Source organism: Thamnophis elegans, chromosome 1 (genome assembly GCF_009769535.1).
Source record: "Thamnophis elegans isolate rThaEle1 chromosome 1, rThaEle1.pri, whole genome shotgun sequence".
NCBI lineage: Eukaryota > Metazoa > Chordata > Lepidosauria > Squamata > Colubridae > Thamnophis > Thamnophis elegans.
Genome location: NC_045541.1, coordinates 161,582,192 through 161,596,629, shown reverse-complemented (window position 1 = coordinate 161,596,629; position 14,438 = coordinate 161,582,192). Strand labels below are relative to the sequence as shown.

The 14,438-nt window shown below is 38.8% G+C and overlaps 1 protein-coding gene across 1 annotated transcript in view; it reads right to left on the bottom strand.

The window, feature by feature from the left end:
* The window catches only part of MDGA2 (MAM domain containing glycosylphosphatidylinositol anchor 2), a 448,026-nt gene that overhangs the window by 28,118 nt on the left and 405,470 nt on the right, over positions 1 to 14,438 (bottom strand). The window contains exons 12-14 of the mRNA XM_032214074.1: positions 5,266 to 5,286; positions 3,041 to 3,196; positions 1,257 to 1,415 (exon numbers count right to left, since the gene is read on the bottom strand). Of these exons, the coding sequence (XP_032069965.1) occupies positions 1,257 to 1,415; positions 3,041 to 3,196; positions 5,266 to 5,286 (336 nt within the window). The remainder of the gene's footprint in view (positions 1 to 1,256; positions 1,416 to 3,040; positions 3,197 to 5,265; positions 5,287 to 14,438) is intronic.

Sequence of the window (14,438 nt, the reverse complement as noted above, 5' to 3'; positions counted from 1 at the left end):
TTAAAAGGAACATGCCCATTTAGCAACGTTTTTCATTTCCCCTCTGAATGTTTATGTATATGGTGGTGGTCCATCAGTCTCAATGATGCCAAGGTCTGAAAGGGATCTTTGAACAAGCTTGAATGAAGAAACACTGAGTTTATAGAAGATGAGAGAGAGAGGGAGGGAGGGAGGGAGGGAGGGAGGGAGAGAGAGAGAGAGAGAGAGAGGCTCCAACCAAAGCTAAAATGAAATCTTTCTGATCGTATATACACCATTTCTTCCTAACCTAATGGTGTCCCTGGTCTGATAATACAGACTGTAATTAATTTGCAAAGAATAAAAAAAAATGCCAAATGTCTTGTGACATTTGAGTTGTTCGCCGCCCTGAGTCCCTCCCGGAGAAGGGCGGCATACAAATAAATTAAATCTGAAATCTGAAATTTATGATTGTTTACTGCTGAGAGATACTTGTTTGAGAGTGATGGCCATATAAATTGAATGAATGAATGAACGAACGAATGAATAAATGAATGTTACACTTGTTAGAAGACTTGCATGATGGAATGATGTGACATCCTTCAGTTTAATACCTTAGAAAAAGGAATGTATAATTTCTTATAGGAGAGGGGGAGTGCATTTTTAAAAATCTGACCTCCCTATATACCTCTTTTCCATTCTTGATGGTTGAAATTGGCATCTTAAATTTTGCAAAAGGTTACATTTTACTCTGTAAGCCATTCACTCTTTGGGAAAACCAATTAACATTGGGGAGGTTGGGTTTTCTAAGGTCCAAAAGTTCCCTTAAGCTTCTCTTACAGCCCTAATTTTCCTTTAAACCTTCCCCAAAGTAAAGACATTTGATTTTCCCATTTGGGAAAGGTCTGGAGAAATTTGGGGTCTTTAGGAAGATCATTAATCAAGTATTGTGGGCTACAGTAATAATGTGGTACTTCTTGGGCTAGAACTGTTTGGACTTCAGATCACAGAAAAGCATCTTATGAGAAGGTCTATGTATTGAATTCATATGTATCTCACATCTAGAATCAAAGGCCAATTCTGAAATATCCAGTAGAAGCTTGAATTGAATCAGGCTCTGATGAAGCAGACCCAATAACAATCTGATTTTTTTCTCCCTGAAGTTCATTAGCATTCAGGTGATTTGATGGGACTCAGACATGCAGACAGTAGTCTGATTGCTCTCTTAAGAAAATGAAGAAGCTCTCTATTTTTTTTTTATTATTTTGCAACAATGATGAAAGATAATGATTACTCACCTATGTGTTGACCATACATGTTGTAATAAAAACTGAAGCAATACGCAGTATTCATGGTTCCATATGGGTTTTTGGGAGGGATGCTAAAAATTGGGCTCGTGAGTCTTGCTCTATCACCTTCTTTTCTAGGACTGGATGCTTCAATGTACATGAAAAATCCTAGAAGGGAAAAAAATAGAATGAAATGGTGATATGCCACAATTAACAAGGAGAAACATCTTTCTCTGCAGACCGGGGAACAGTGCCCTGACTTAAGAATACAAGCACATAAGTAAACTGAAGACTTACTAGTACAGCACTTTTCCCAATACCTATGGAAACCCTCAAATAGGACCTGAAGATCACAATGCTATTTAGGTCAAATTTCAAGTTTCCTGGAAATATTATGAGTCGCGGTAACACAATAGTTAGAGTGTAGTACTGCAGGCTACTTCTGCTGACTGCCGGCTGCCAGAAGTTTGGCAGATCGAATCTCACTAGGCTCAAGGTTGACTCAGCCTTCCATCCTTCCGAGGTGGGTAACATGAGGAGCCAGATTGTAGGGGGCAATACGCTGACTATGTAAACCATTTAGAGGAGGCTGTAAACAGTATATACTGTTATGAACTGATGCTGCCTGTAGCAAATTGCTACAGCTGTTTCAAGGGTTGTGTCAGTCCTGGAAGCCATTTTTTTCACTGGAGCTTCAAGGCTGCCACATTTAGTGCCTGGGAAAATGGGAGGGGGGGTTGCAAGGAGTCGGTGGAGGATTAGCCATAACAACATTCTTTCTATCAAAGTCAAGGACACTCAGCCTTTACCTGGATGAGAGTAACTAGAGGGGGTTGTCTCCAGTTGGGACGTTGAAATGATTGGGCTATGTAATGGATTTTGGGTGGGGAAAACCCAGAACTCTCAGATTTGGATTTTCCCAAATGTGCCAATATGACATCTCTAATAAAATGGAACTTTGAGCCTCGGAGTCTTCTTTAGTTGGGGGGTGTTATTTGGTTGATCTGACAAAGGCAGATGTTTGTACCTTTACTATTTATATGACTAATATTAAATCAGTGTAGCTTATATATAACAGAACTTACAAAATAAAAAAGCTCAGGAAGCTCAGACAGGTACAAATTAAACAGAAGGCAATCTACCATTTTAAATATTTTTTTAATGTTTTATTCATGTATGAAGTACTTACAGACCACCTTTTCATACCAGAATCAATCTATCACACTCACACAACCTCTGGAAAAGCTGACAATCCTTCCTCATTTTTGTGTGATGTTGCATGTGTTGGTGAAGGACCATAGATACTATGTTCCTACTTCCTGTCTACTTTGTGGAATAGTCTCTCTTAAGAAATTAGATCAATAAAATCACTTTATCGATAAACATTAAACAGGTAGAGCTCACATTTCTTTCTTAAATTTTGGTCACTATACACATATAATAAGATATTTTCTTTACCATTAATATGGAAGTATTTCATTGTTGCCAATTTCCAATATTTTTAACTATCCCATCCAAACATCAGCCATATACCTGAAACTGCTTAGCTTTTTTTTGAGATCAGCCATGATAGCTTTAAGTTGGAAGTTTGATATTATTTTAGTAAATATCTACATTCTGAAACATGTAACTATAGTTTCTAAGTTTGAACAAAATGGAAAACTTTGGCTCAGATTTACAGGCTTATCTCTGGCTTGTTCTCAAAGAAGGGTAAAGAACCTGATATATGAGCAGAATCACAAGTAGATTATCCAATTTTTCATTGTAAAACCCAGCTGAGAGTTACACTCTACCTTCCTTGGAACCTGACCGGTCAGCATTGGGTCCAGTATTTGGGGTGTATTTTGTGTCTCGAAGGACAATGTTTTGTCTTGTCCAATCAAAGCTGTCCTTTTCGTCTTGGGTGAATAAACAAATGTTGCCATCTTCAAAGCCACAGTGGAATTCTCCTGCCAACAGATCAATCACATGTTCATACAAATAATTATTCCAAGTTACCAATTTACGAAGACTTTACGCTTTCTTCTTCTTCTTCTTCTTCAGAACACTACTTTGTAATCACAATGCTCCAGTTTAGATTTTATAAAAACGGAATTATTTGTTGAGTAGCCCACTCCAAGGGATAAAACAGTGATCAAGATGGTTAAAAATAAATAATAAATAAAACACTAAACATCTTAAAGCTTCATAACTACTTGTGACAGTAGCAGAAGTCCAAGTTAATTCTCTTAAACTAAGTTGAGGCACCTATGAAAGTGTAGCTATCACCGAAATGTTGCAATTGGGTTAGAAACATGCTGGATCAGTAGTGTCAAGGGAGATAAGAAAGCATTTTAATACAACTAACATGGACATGTTTGCTATGAGTCTCTTCATAAATATTGTCAAATTTAATTTTAGGATGTGGGCCCCAAACTGGATTAGAATGGGAAAGTTATTAGACAGCTAAAAGAGTCAGCACCCATTGTAGCTCTTCTGAGAACTGTATTAAATTATCTTTCTATTGAAACAGTAAGAATGATACACCATAATTGGTGAAATATAAAAACAATTGTGAGCTTGCCTGAGATTTTGCCTGAATTCAGGAATATTTGCAGAACTTAGCTTTAACCTCAAGTTAAACTCTGTGTGAGTGCAATTGTATTAATAATAACTTCAAAGAGAGATGGACAATATGGTCTTCTGGAAGTTGTCTTATAAATTCCACCATTTCTTATCCATTGCCATTTCGGTTAGAATTGATAGGAATCGGGGACAAACATTTGGAAGGTACACACCTTGTCTTTCTCTGTTCTTTATCTTTTAATCAACAAAAGTTTGTAGAGATTCTAAGTCATCCTGGTCATGGTTGTCCAAAAGGTGCTTTTTTTTTTAGGCAACTGGACCTTCTTGTTTGTTGTTTTGAAGACATTTCACTTCTCATCCAAGAAGCTTCTTCAGCTCTAACAGGATAGTGTGGAATGGAAGGACCCCGAGGACACAGATAAAACCTCCAAGTGCTTCAACGACCCTCTAAAAGGATGCAGATTACCAGCTGTCTGCAAGGAATATAAATCCTTCCATTCCCCACTATCCTGTCAGAGCTGAAGAAGCTTCTTGGATGAGAAGCGAAACGTCTTCAAAAGAAAAAAACAAGAAAAAAACAGTTGTCTCCAAAAAAGTATCTTTGGGGGATTTTAATCAACAAGTTTAGACTATATCAAGGTGGACCTGGGGCTCTAGTTATTTCCTGCTTTGCTTCCTGGAAGATTAATCATCCAGATTTGGAAGGAGGCAGTATAAAGCAAAGAAATTCTTTGTTAATTTTCATGAGCTAGGAGTTATCCTATCTACATATCTGGTCAAGACTTTGTTTTCAGTCCTAATCTAGTGATGGGCAACCTTAGTCTCTGAAAATCATATGTGTGGCCCCCAGAAATATTTTTGAATCCCAAGAGAACCTTTACAACAGACATATGTTCTCACTTGGGAATAAGAGGAGGAGGAGTTCTAACATGGCAACGTGGATGTCTTATTTGCAGAGACTTAAGGTACCAACTTCAAAAATGCTGCAGCCCTGGCAAAACCCAATAGATTTTTCTAATGGGCAAAATAGATGCCTTAAATACCATTCTTATTATCTAAAACTCTTCCTCTACATGATCATCCCCAAATAGTAGTAAATTCTATAGCATCCATTCAATTGACAGAATAACATCATTGTTTTGTAGGCCAAAAATATTAAAAGTGTGGCTTCCAGCTTTCTCTTCCTCCCCAGATAAAAGGAAAAATAAGGATCTGGAGAAGTGTTTGGAGCTTTCATTCATTCCTTGTCTGGGCTTTGTTGCTGTTCTTTCTTTTTTCAATCTATCCTTTTGTTCCTTTATATCTTTTCAAAATTTATATTGTGAGGTCCCAAGTTTATATTATATAGTATACTGATATATTATTCCCCCTTGCACTGAATACAGAATCTGTTATAATAGTAAGAAAGATCTAAATTTAATGTATATAGCAACAAGATATTTTCAATACTTACGTAAATGTGGATTCATTGGAGCTATAAAAGAAAAAGATAAGATCCTAAAATTAATAAAAGTTTCTGTGCATACTGATAGCTGTTTTGTATCTGATTTTCCTACTATTTGTGCCATTCCATCAGGGTTGGACAACTATTAGGCTTATAAATTCAGATAGAGGAAATATTTGTAGCTCAGCGTTGAAATGAGGGATCCGAGCGTGGCTGTTTTCCTAACATGGGTGGGTTTTTTTGCAGACGTTTCATTACTCAAACTAGGTAACATCATTAGTACTAGTCCAGAGTGGGGTTTGCTCTCATTTTATATTCTAGTGGCTAGAGAACACACTCAGCTAGAGAATACATTTGAAATCATCAACAACCTCTTCAAAGGAACCAGATTCACAAGGGAAGAAGAAAAGAAAAAAGATGCTCTACCCTTCCTGGATATCCTTATCAGCAGAAACTTTGATGGCAAATTAGAAACACAAGTCTAATGAAAAACCACCCACACCAACCAAGTGCTCCACTACCAAAGTAAGAACTCAATCTTACACAAGAGAAGCTGTGTAAGGATATTATTTAGTTGAGCAGAAACACATAGCAGCTACTCTGATTGTTATAAAAGAAAACAGATCACCTATACATCTTCCCAAAAAAATTGAATATCCACATAGCTTCATCAAAAAGGGCTTGACTACTCAAACCAATGTAGCACAACCAACACCAGCTGTAAAAAGGATAACAATGCCATATATCAAACGCATCTCAGAAACCACTAACAGGCCATTAGAACCACACAGCAGCAGCACAGTCCACAAACCAACTAAAGCTCTCCAAAACATCCTAAGTAAAGACTCAGCAGCCTCAAAAAACAACAACCCAGGAGTGAATACAATGTAATAGAGTAGAGTAGAGTAGAATAGAGTAGAGTAGGGTAGGGTAGGGTAGGGTAGGGTACGGTAGGGTAGGGTAGGGTAGGGCAGGGCAGGGCAGGGCAGGGCAGGGCAGGACAGGGTAGGGTAAGGTAGGGTAGAGTAGAGTGGAGTGGAGTGGAATGGAATGGAATGGAATTCTTTATTGGCCAAGTGTGATTGGAAACACAAGAGATTTGTCTTTGGTGCATAGGCTCTCAATGTATATAAAGAAGAATAAAAGAGAATACATTCATCAAGTAAATACAGTATAAGGACTGAAACAACCACAATGTAGGACAAACTGGGATAAGACTAGCAGAACACATTCATGAAGACCATCTAGCAGTCAGAAGACATGGTAAAAACTCTTTAATTTCACAACCCGTGAACAGACTTAATCATAGTTTCAACCTGTCACTTTTCTAAACCAAACCAAGTCCTACTAACAGTGATAGGCTAAGCCGCTAGAATATAAAATTAGAGCAAACCCCACTCCCAATTAGTACTGATTATGTTACCTAGTTTGGGTAATGAAACTGCAAGGAAACAACCAAGCTTGGAAAGTACCATGAATAAACTCTATTTTGTATTGTAGCTAGTCATCCAGCCATTTAGACCAGATGAATGATCCTTTAACAATTCCTAGTATTCCTCAAGGAATGAAACAGAGTGGAAACAGCTGTACTTTCCTGCAACAATTCTCTCCTGATTATGCTTAGTTTTCTTTATTCCACCACTATAATAATTTACATTGGGAGAGTCTTTGGGTTGCAGATACTATTAAATAATTAAGAGTTTAAAAAACATACAAATACATTTTCTTTCCCGCTCTTTATTTACATTTCAAATTATTATTCTCATATCTTAACAAATGGTATTCTAAATTTTCTAATGTTGTCCCTTTTAGATTTTCCTTAAAGAAAAACGTGTAAAATTATTTATAGAATTTTTTATTTGCTGTGCTTGGTAAGAGGCAAGAAATATACAATTATAAGGTCATTTAGGATCTGTTATAAGGGGAAAAAACAAGAATAATAATGGTGTTAGCATAATAATACCAAGAATACAGCTTATCTTTCAATATTATCAAATATTCAAAAGCTATATATTTAATTGTTGATGGAAAAAGATGGGCAGTGTGTAACTTATATAGGCATTTATTTTATTTTAAAAAAATTCTGTACTTCTCTTCTTTCAAGGAACAGACTAATACAGTACATATAGCAATGAACTCATTTTTATCCAAAAACGGCCTAGAAAAGTAGACATCAGAACAATTAATTGAAAGGACATCCTGTAAATAATATTTCCATGTTAGAACAAGATGTCTCCATAATCCAAACTACAAGATATATCCCCCAAAGAGAGACATTAGCACATTTGGAAAAATTCCACAATGTTGTAGGTGGGGAATAATTGAAGTAAGAACACAGGGATACTGCAGATCAGCAAGAGTTCCAAATATCCAGAAGGACTTCAAAATGTTTAGCAGATACTGAATACAAGTTGGCTGTTGCAAGAAACAGAAGATGAGAAAAAGAAAACCTAGGAGATACATAACAAAGGGACAGTTGATATATTAAAAATAAACACTATTTTGTTTGAGTTTTTATTTTTTAGTGTTTTTTAATGGTATTTCTATGATCCTTGGTAGGGGGTGAGTGAGGATTTGAACAGAGACCTTTAATTGTCAAGGCCATCATCTTATTCGATTCTTGTTCATCAAAAGGAAACAAAGAGAATCTATGGAATGTTATCCTACAGAAATATTTATTGTTTATTTCTTAAATGTATATGACATCCATCTCACTGTTACAACAACTCTGGGCAGCTTACAGCATAATAAAAAGGCAATACAAGGCAAAGATTTCAAAGATGAAATAGTGACTAAAAACCAAGAGGAGACCAGTTGTCTTACTGGTAATTAATAAAGCATGTTCTAGCACACTGTTATTCTCTCACATTGTAAGTTAGTACAAGGGTGGTGGGAGGAGCTTATATAAGCTTAGAAGCCAAGTAAGCTTAGAAACGCCCTCCAAAATTTTGAACTGAATTGGACCCCTCTGTTGGAAACTATCCTTTGTGGGGCTCCATGAAGAAGATAAATATGTGTGAGAAACAATTTAGCTAGGCTTCTGGCAGTGATGAGGGATTGGGGATCTTCTCTCTACCTCATAAGCCAACCATAGCACAGAGGGCTCCTATGGGGCCCCAGTCCAACAAGTAGAACCAGGTTTTAAGGCTCTTCTGGAAGGCCAGGAGTATGAGGCTTGATATTATCCCCAGCCGAGAACATTCCAAAGGGAGGAGCACAGCAGAAAAGACTCTGCCAGCTAAAATTCTTCGACAGATGGAATCCAAAATAGGAGCAAGTGGGACCATCCAATCCAAGAATCTAATTTTCTCACTAGATCCTAATAGCGGGAAAGCTTTTTGGTGAAGTAAAACATTGTATACCTGAACGTTGCCTCAGAATTGTTCCCAAAATACATTTCCTGGCAGTTTGAAAGAGTTTGATGATTGGCTCTACCAATTCCCATGGGCCTCACAGAATGGGGCAGAACCCTGGGGGTAGTTAGTGCCTTGAACTATCCCCATCCCTTCCTTTTGACCCTAATATTTTCATTTTCACCTGGCTCCTTTGATTGATGTATTTTTAATGGTTTTTTATGTTGTAGTTGTCACAAAGTCACTCTGAGATGGGATAGGCAGTATCTTAGTTTGATAAATAATAAATGAATAAGTTCGTGATATGCCTGCTCAAACCCTGAGTAGCACATGTGGACCAATATTCAATTTACACCAAGCTATTTTGAAAGCATTCTTAAACTTCACTTCATTGCTATTTCATCTTTTTCTTTTTCCCCTCTTACATTCCTTTATTTAAGAGGAATAATCAGCAACTCGCTTCCTGTATAATTTGCCTGGAAAAAATGTAGTCAGTTATTCAAGATGGGCCTCCTTGTGTTTGCTAACACAATTACTTCTCATTTGCCGAGAAACGTTTCATTTTTGGCATTCTTCTTACTCCAAATTGTGGGGAACTGCATTGAGTGACATTTGCTTTGTCGACAAACTTGGAGGCTTTGAGAGAAACTATCATTAATGGCTAACCTTCAGTGCTACAATATTCATATTGTTTGCAACACAGCAACCAGAGCCAAATGGATGGGTTGGCAAGCAAGAATACACTCCTGATGATTGACAGGAACAGGAAACAAATTCAACAGTGGGTAGTTACAGTATATACATGTTTCAGGCCAGTAGCACAAGAGGGATGTAGGTGGGGAGTAACAGCCCAGAAGTGGTAGTTTTTGGAGAGCCTTCTGTCATCATTGGTAAAGGATCAAGAATCACTCAGTGGGGAATGTAGCAAGCAATAGTTGTCATGATGGGAAAATAAGAATTGATGGAAGTGACAGAACTCTCACTCTGAGCTTCCAAGGCCTAGAGAAACTTTTTAGCTTGTAGTTATCCCTGTTGGAATTGGTAAGCCTGGTTCTCTGATTCCAGTGTTCCAGAGGGGGGAAAGGGGAGTGTCATATGATTGAGTTGGGGTAAGAAAGCTAAAAATGACATCAGGGGATCACATTATTAAGAATTAAAGGTTTATAAGAAAGATAATAATGTAAGAAACATTAAGCCATCCTGTCTAGGAGGAGTTGATGGAAATCAACCCTGACTGCTCTTTAGAAGGCCAGATCCTGAAGACAAAACTCACATACTTTGGCCACCTAATGAAAAGGAAGGACTGACTGGAGAAGAGCCTAATACTGGGAACGACTGAGGTCAAAAGAAGAAGGGGACGGCAGAGAATGAGGTGTCTGGATGGAGTCATGGAAGTAGTAGGCGTGAGCTTAAATAGACTCCAGAGGATAGTAGAGGACAGAAAGGCCCAGAGGAACATTGCCCATGGGGTCGTGATGGGTCAGACATGACTTCACAACTAACAACATCACAAATTAAATGGTCCTCTACAGGGGTCAAAGGTTGCTCACTTCTAAAATAAAAAGATCTCTTGCTTTATGTACAAAACATTCCATGTTCTGTCTCGTCATTTCCAAGTACAGCTGAAAAATTATATTTGAAACCTCTAAACTGCAGCATGTTAAAAATCTCTAACTCTTGCAGCCTGTTATGTAAACCTAGTCATGTTTCTTTTTATTATTCTTAATTGGATTTTGATTCTCCCTGTTCTCCATTTCAGGAGGCTGGGAAATGATAATGAGATCTTCCACTGGCCTGGTTGGGTCCAGCTGCTACTCGATTCCTTCCATGAAAGTAGGATTGGGCAATCCTTTCAGAGGTGGGAGAGCACACTTAACTTTGGGAAGGCCAAGGGTGGAATATACATGCCAAAGGATGTTTGTGGGTGGAGTAAACATGCCAAAGGATGGGACTATATTGTGTACACGGATTGATTGTACTTTTTTTCTTAATTTGTAAGATAAATTAGAGGAGGAGGAGGAGGAGAAGCAAGAAGAAAGGAGGAAGAGGAAGAAGTAGAAGAAGAGGGGGAATAGGAGGAAGAGGTAGAGGTAGAGGTAGAGGAAGAGGTAGAGGAAGAAGAAGAAGAAGAAGAAGAAGAAGAAGAAGAAGAAGAAGAAGAAGAAGAAGAAGAAGAAGAAGAAGAAGAAGAAGAAGAAGAAGAAGAAGAAGAAGAAGAAGAAGAAGAATTGTCATTGTAGTAGTATTAGTAGTAGTAATCTGGGACAGGGAGAGGGAGGAAAGTTTACATAAATAGGTATTCTATTTGACTGCATCAGAAGCAGTGTCCTCTGAAGCAGGGTTTTCTGAAGTGTCCTCTACTGTTCCATTCTAAAAAAGTATTATTTCACACAGAAAAATGTTTGTACTAGCATGCACTTAAACGTCTCCCAATCCCATTCTTTGTTCCTTTTGTGGCATCTCTTCGAGTGTAACCATAGTTGTATTCTTTAAAGTGAACTGGTTGCTTTGAGGGAAGAATGGTAACTCATTGAAGTGGAGAACTAATCATATACATTAATCCACTTATTCTAGAAAATATTCAGAAAGGATTTCATTCTATGACCCCCAAAAGGAGAGATTGCAGTATTGCTGAAGAAACGACAGGAGGCAATAGTTGGCTAACACCTGCTTTGCAGCAGTGACTCCATCAACTCAGGTGATAGTATGAAAGTTGACTGTGAAAGAATTCAAATGAAAGGCTAGATGAAAGCAGGACTTTGCTAAGTGTTTACAACCCAGTTGTGAATTTGAGTAGTCTTTTTTTTCTTTTGCTCTTCTCTTTTCAATCTGTCACTATAGAGCATGAATCAGAGCATTAATGTCCTGAAAAATAAAGTCATAATTGCACATAGAAGTGACAGAAATTAAGGTGAGTCATTCTGCAAGCAAGGTAGCTGCTTGTTTTGGAATAGAAAAAAAGAAGAAAAAGAAAGCCTGCAAGTAGAGAGTCACATTAAGTTCAAAGTTCTTCTGCAAACCCAAGGATTGCCATGGGATTCTTCAGTGTTTTCTGAGCAGGTAAGTGTTACATTACAGGACCAGATATTACAAAGAACAGATTTAACTAACTGGGACTTGCCAGCAGTTCCAACAAGATTCCACTATCATTTGAACTCTGATTTGGGTGATCATGAGGGCACAGATAAATTTCCAAGTGGCCACAATGGTTCTCAGAGAGACAATTCTTCCATTTCCCCCACCAAAACCACCATCCTGTCAGTACCTATCCTTCCATCCCCTCACCATCCAGTTGCAACTGATGAAGCTTCTTGGAGGAGAAGCAAATTATCTTCCACTTCCTCAAGGGGGAAAAACCCCAGTCCAATTGCCTTTTATATCTTTGAGGTATACAGTATAGATCCCTTTAAGATCCACACCTCCTTCAATTTCTTGGCAAGTCCCAGGAGATAGGTGGTATCAATTCCTTCCCCTCTGTTGAGAGAGGGCTGTTCTACAAAGAAGAGGGAGTCAAGCTATTCTCCAAAGCACCTGAGGGTAGGACAAAAAAAGCAATGGGTGGAAACTAATGAAGGAGAGAAGCAACTTAGAACTAAGAAGAAATTTCCTGACAGAACAATTAATCAGTAGAACTACTTGCCTCCAGAAGCTGTGAATGCTCCAACACCAGAAGTTTTTAAGAAGATGTTGGATAACTGTTCTGACCTAGGCTTCCCAATACAATAAAAAGCTGACAGTTAGGCCCAAAACCCCTCTTTTTATTTCAAAAGCTGTGAATTATATTTATTCACAGCTGGAAATGAGTCCCAAATAGTTGGAAAGAGTTCCACAGGAGGTTGCCAAAGTCCTTCGGGATAAGGCTGATAAGCACCCACCTTTCTCTTCCTTGAAAACACTGCCAAAGATTTAATTGGCAATTAGCTTGGCAAGGCCAAGAGCAAAGAATCAAAAGGGAGCTTCAGAAGGTAAACTGACCAGCATGAATCAAGTTGCTTCCTGCAAAGGCTCATGTGCCTTTGCTCCTCCTTTATGTCCTATGGGATGGACCAATCACCTCCAAACCTTACTCCCGAGTCGTCCCTTCTGTTTTAACTGTTCTTGCCTTCTGACAGCTCTGCGCATGCACACATTGGGAACAGGGGGAGCCTGTTCCTCTGCCTCACTGCTGTCTGGCTCTGCAGGCTCTGGAGGCAGCACATAATTCCCAGATAGCCCTGGCCCCCTCTCTGCCTCCAATGCAGAGACCTTGTCTGAGCCTTCCCCAGACTCCAGGACTGGCCCATGTTCCTCCCCAACCTCCTTATTGTCTGACTCTGCTGCCAGCTCTGCAGGCCACTGATGGAGCACTACAATAACCATTTGTCTGAAGTGGTGTAGGATTTCCTACTTAAGCCGGGGGTTGGACTAGAAGACCTCCAAGGTTCCATCCAACGTATTCTATTCTATTCTATTCTATTCTATTCTATTCTATTCTATTCATTCTAACATAGATGGTCATCCTCTTTTATCCCTCTTTCAAACCAATGGCCTTCTCTATCTATCTCTCTAATCCAGTTGCCTTTTGAAAATAGCATGTCTGAGGTAATATGACCTTGATGATTGAGATTCTCCATAGGCATATATTGTGTATTTTAAGAACCATGGTGGCACAATGGTTAGAATGTGGTATTGCATGCTAATTCTGCTGACTGCCATGAGTTTGATTCTGACTGGCTCAAGATTGATTCAACCTTCCATCCTTCCGAGGTTGGTCAAACAAGGACCCAGATTGTTGAGGGCAAGAGACTCTAAAAACTGCTCCGAGCGGGCTGTAAAGCACTGTGAAGTGACATATGAGTCTAAGTGCTATTGCTATCTCCCAACATTGACTATGCCATGCTGCATGGAATGATAAGTCTTGGAGTCCAAAAATAAATAGAAGCTCATGGATCCATCTTTCCATAAGCCAATGAATTCAACCCAGAACTTACAGTGCAGTTATATAATTATTCAGATGTAAGCTATATTCCCTCCACTTCTTTGGCTTGTGTGTTTGTGTGTGTGTGCATGTCAGCATGCATGCATGCACTCATGTGTGGTTTTTGAATTTCAGCTGAGCACAAATTGACTTCCATATGTCGCTTTTGGGGAGAAGGTCCCTATGCACACCACTCAAAAGCCAGATGGGGCCCTCAGCCTAGAAAATATTATACATCCCATCTGTAAAACAAATGGGATGGCATATCATGATTATCAGCATCAAAAGACTCATCTCAAAAGTTATGTCCCCCTGGGCATGAATTCCTCCCTTCTTATGCCACCAGGAATGCCTTTCTAAGATCAGAGAGAAAAACTGGAGCATGTTGGAAGACTGCTTGGTGTAGATGCTTGAAGATAGCTCTCAGGGGCCCAAAGAGATATTATTAAATATCATGTTATGTAGCTTTCGAGATTGTCACTGTATCTTTGTTTTCTAGCAAAGAGAACAAGTGAGAAAAAATGTTCACGGATCTCTTTAGTCATTCTTCTAGCTCCCAATTATTTCCTTAGACACTGCAGCATCAGCTCTACATTTTTTTGAGTTCTTTGATCAAATGGGAAGCTTGGATTCAGAGCATTTAATGACTCCTCCTCTCCCACAGCGGAGTCAACAAGCTCAAAATTGTGGGCTCCACTGGGCAATCAAATCAACCCCTTTCTTCCATGGATGCAATTGGTGTGACCCATATTTTTAAAGGATGAGGGGTTTGCCCAGTAGTGCCCAACATTTGGGGTATCATTCAACCCTATCCTGCAACTTGTGAATGCTTCTAATCAAGAATATTATTAATTTCTCCTGAAAGCCAACTC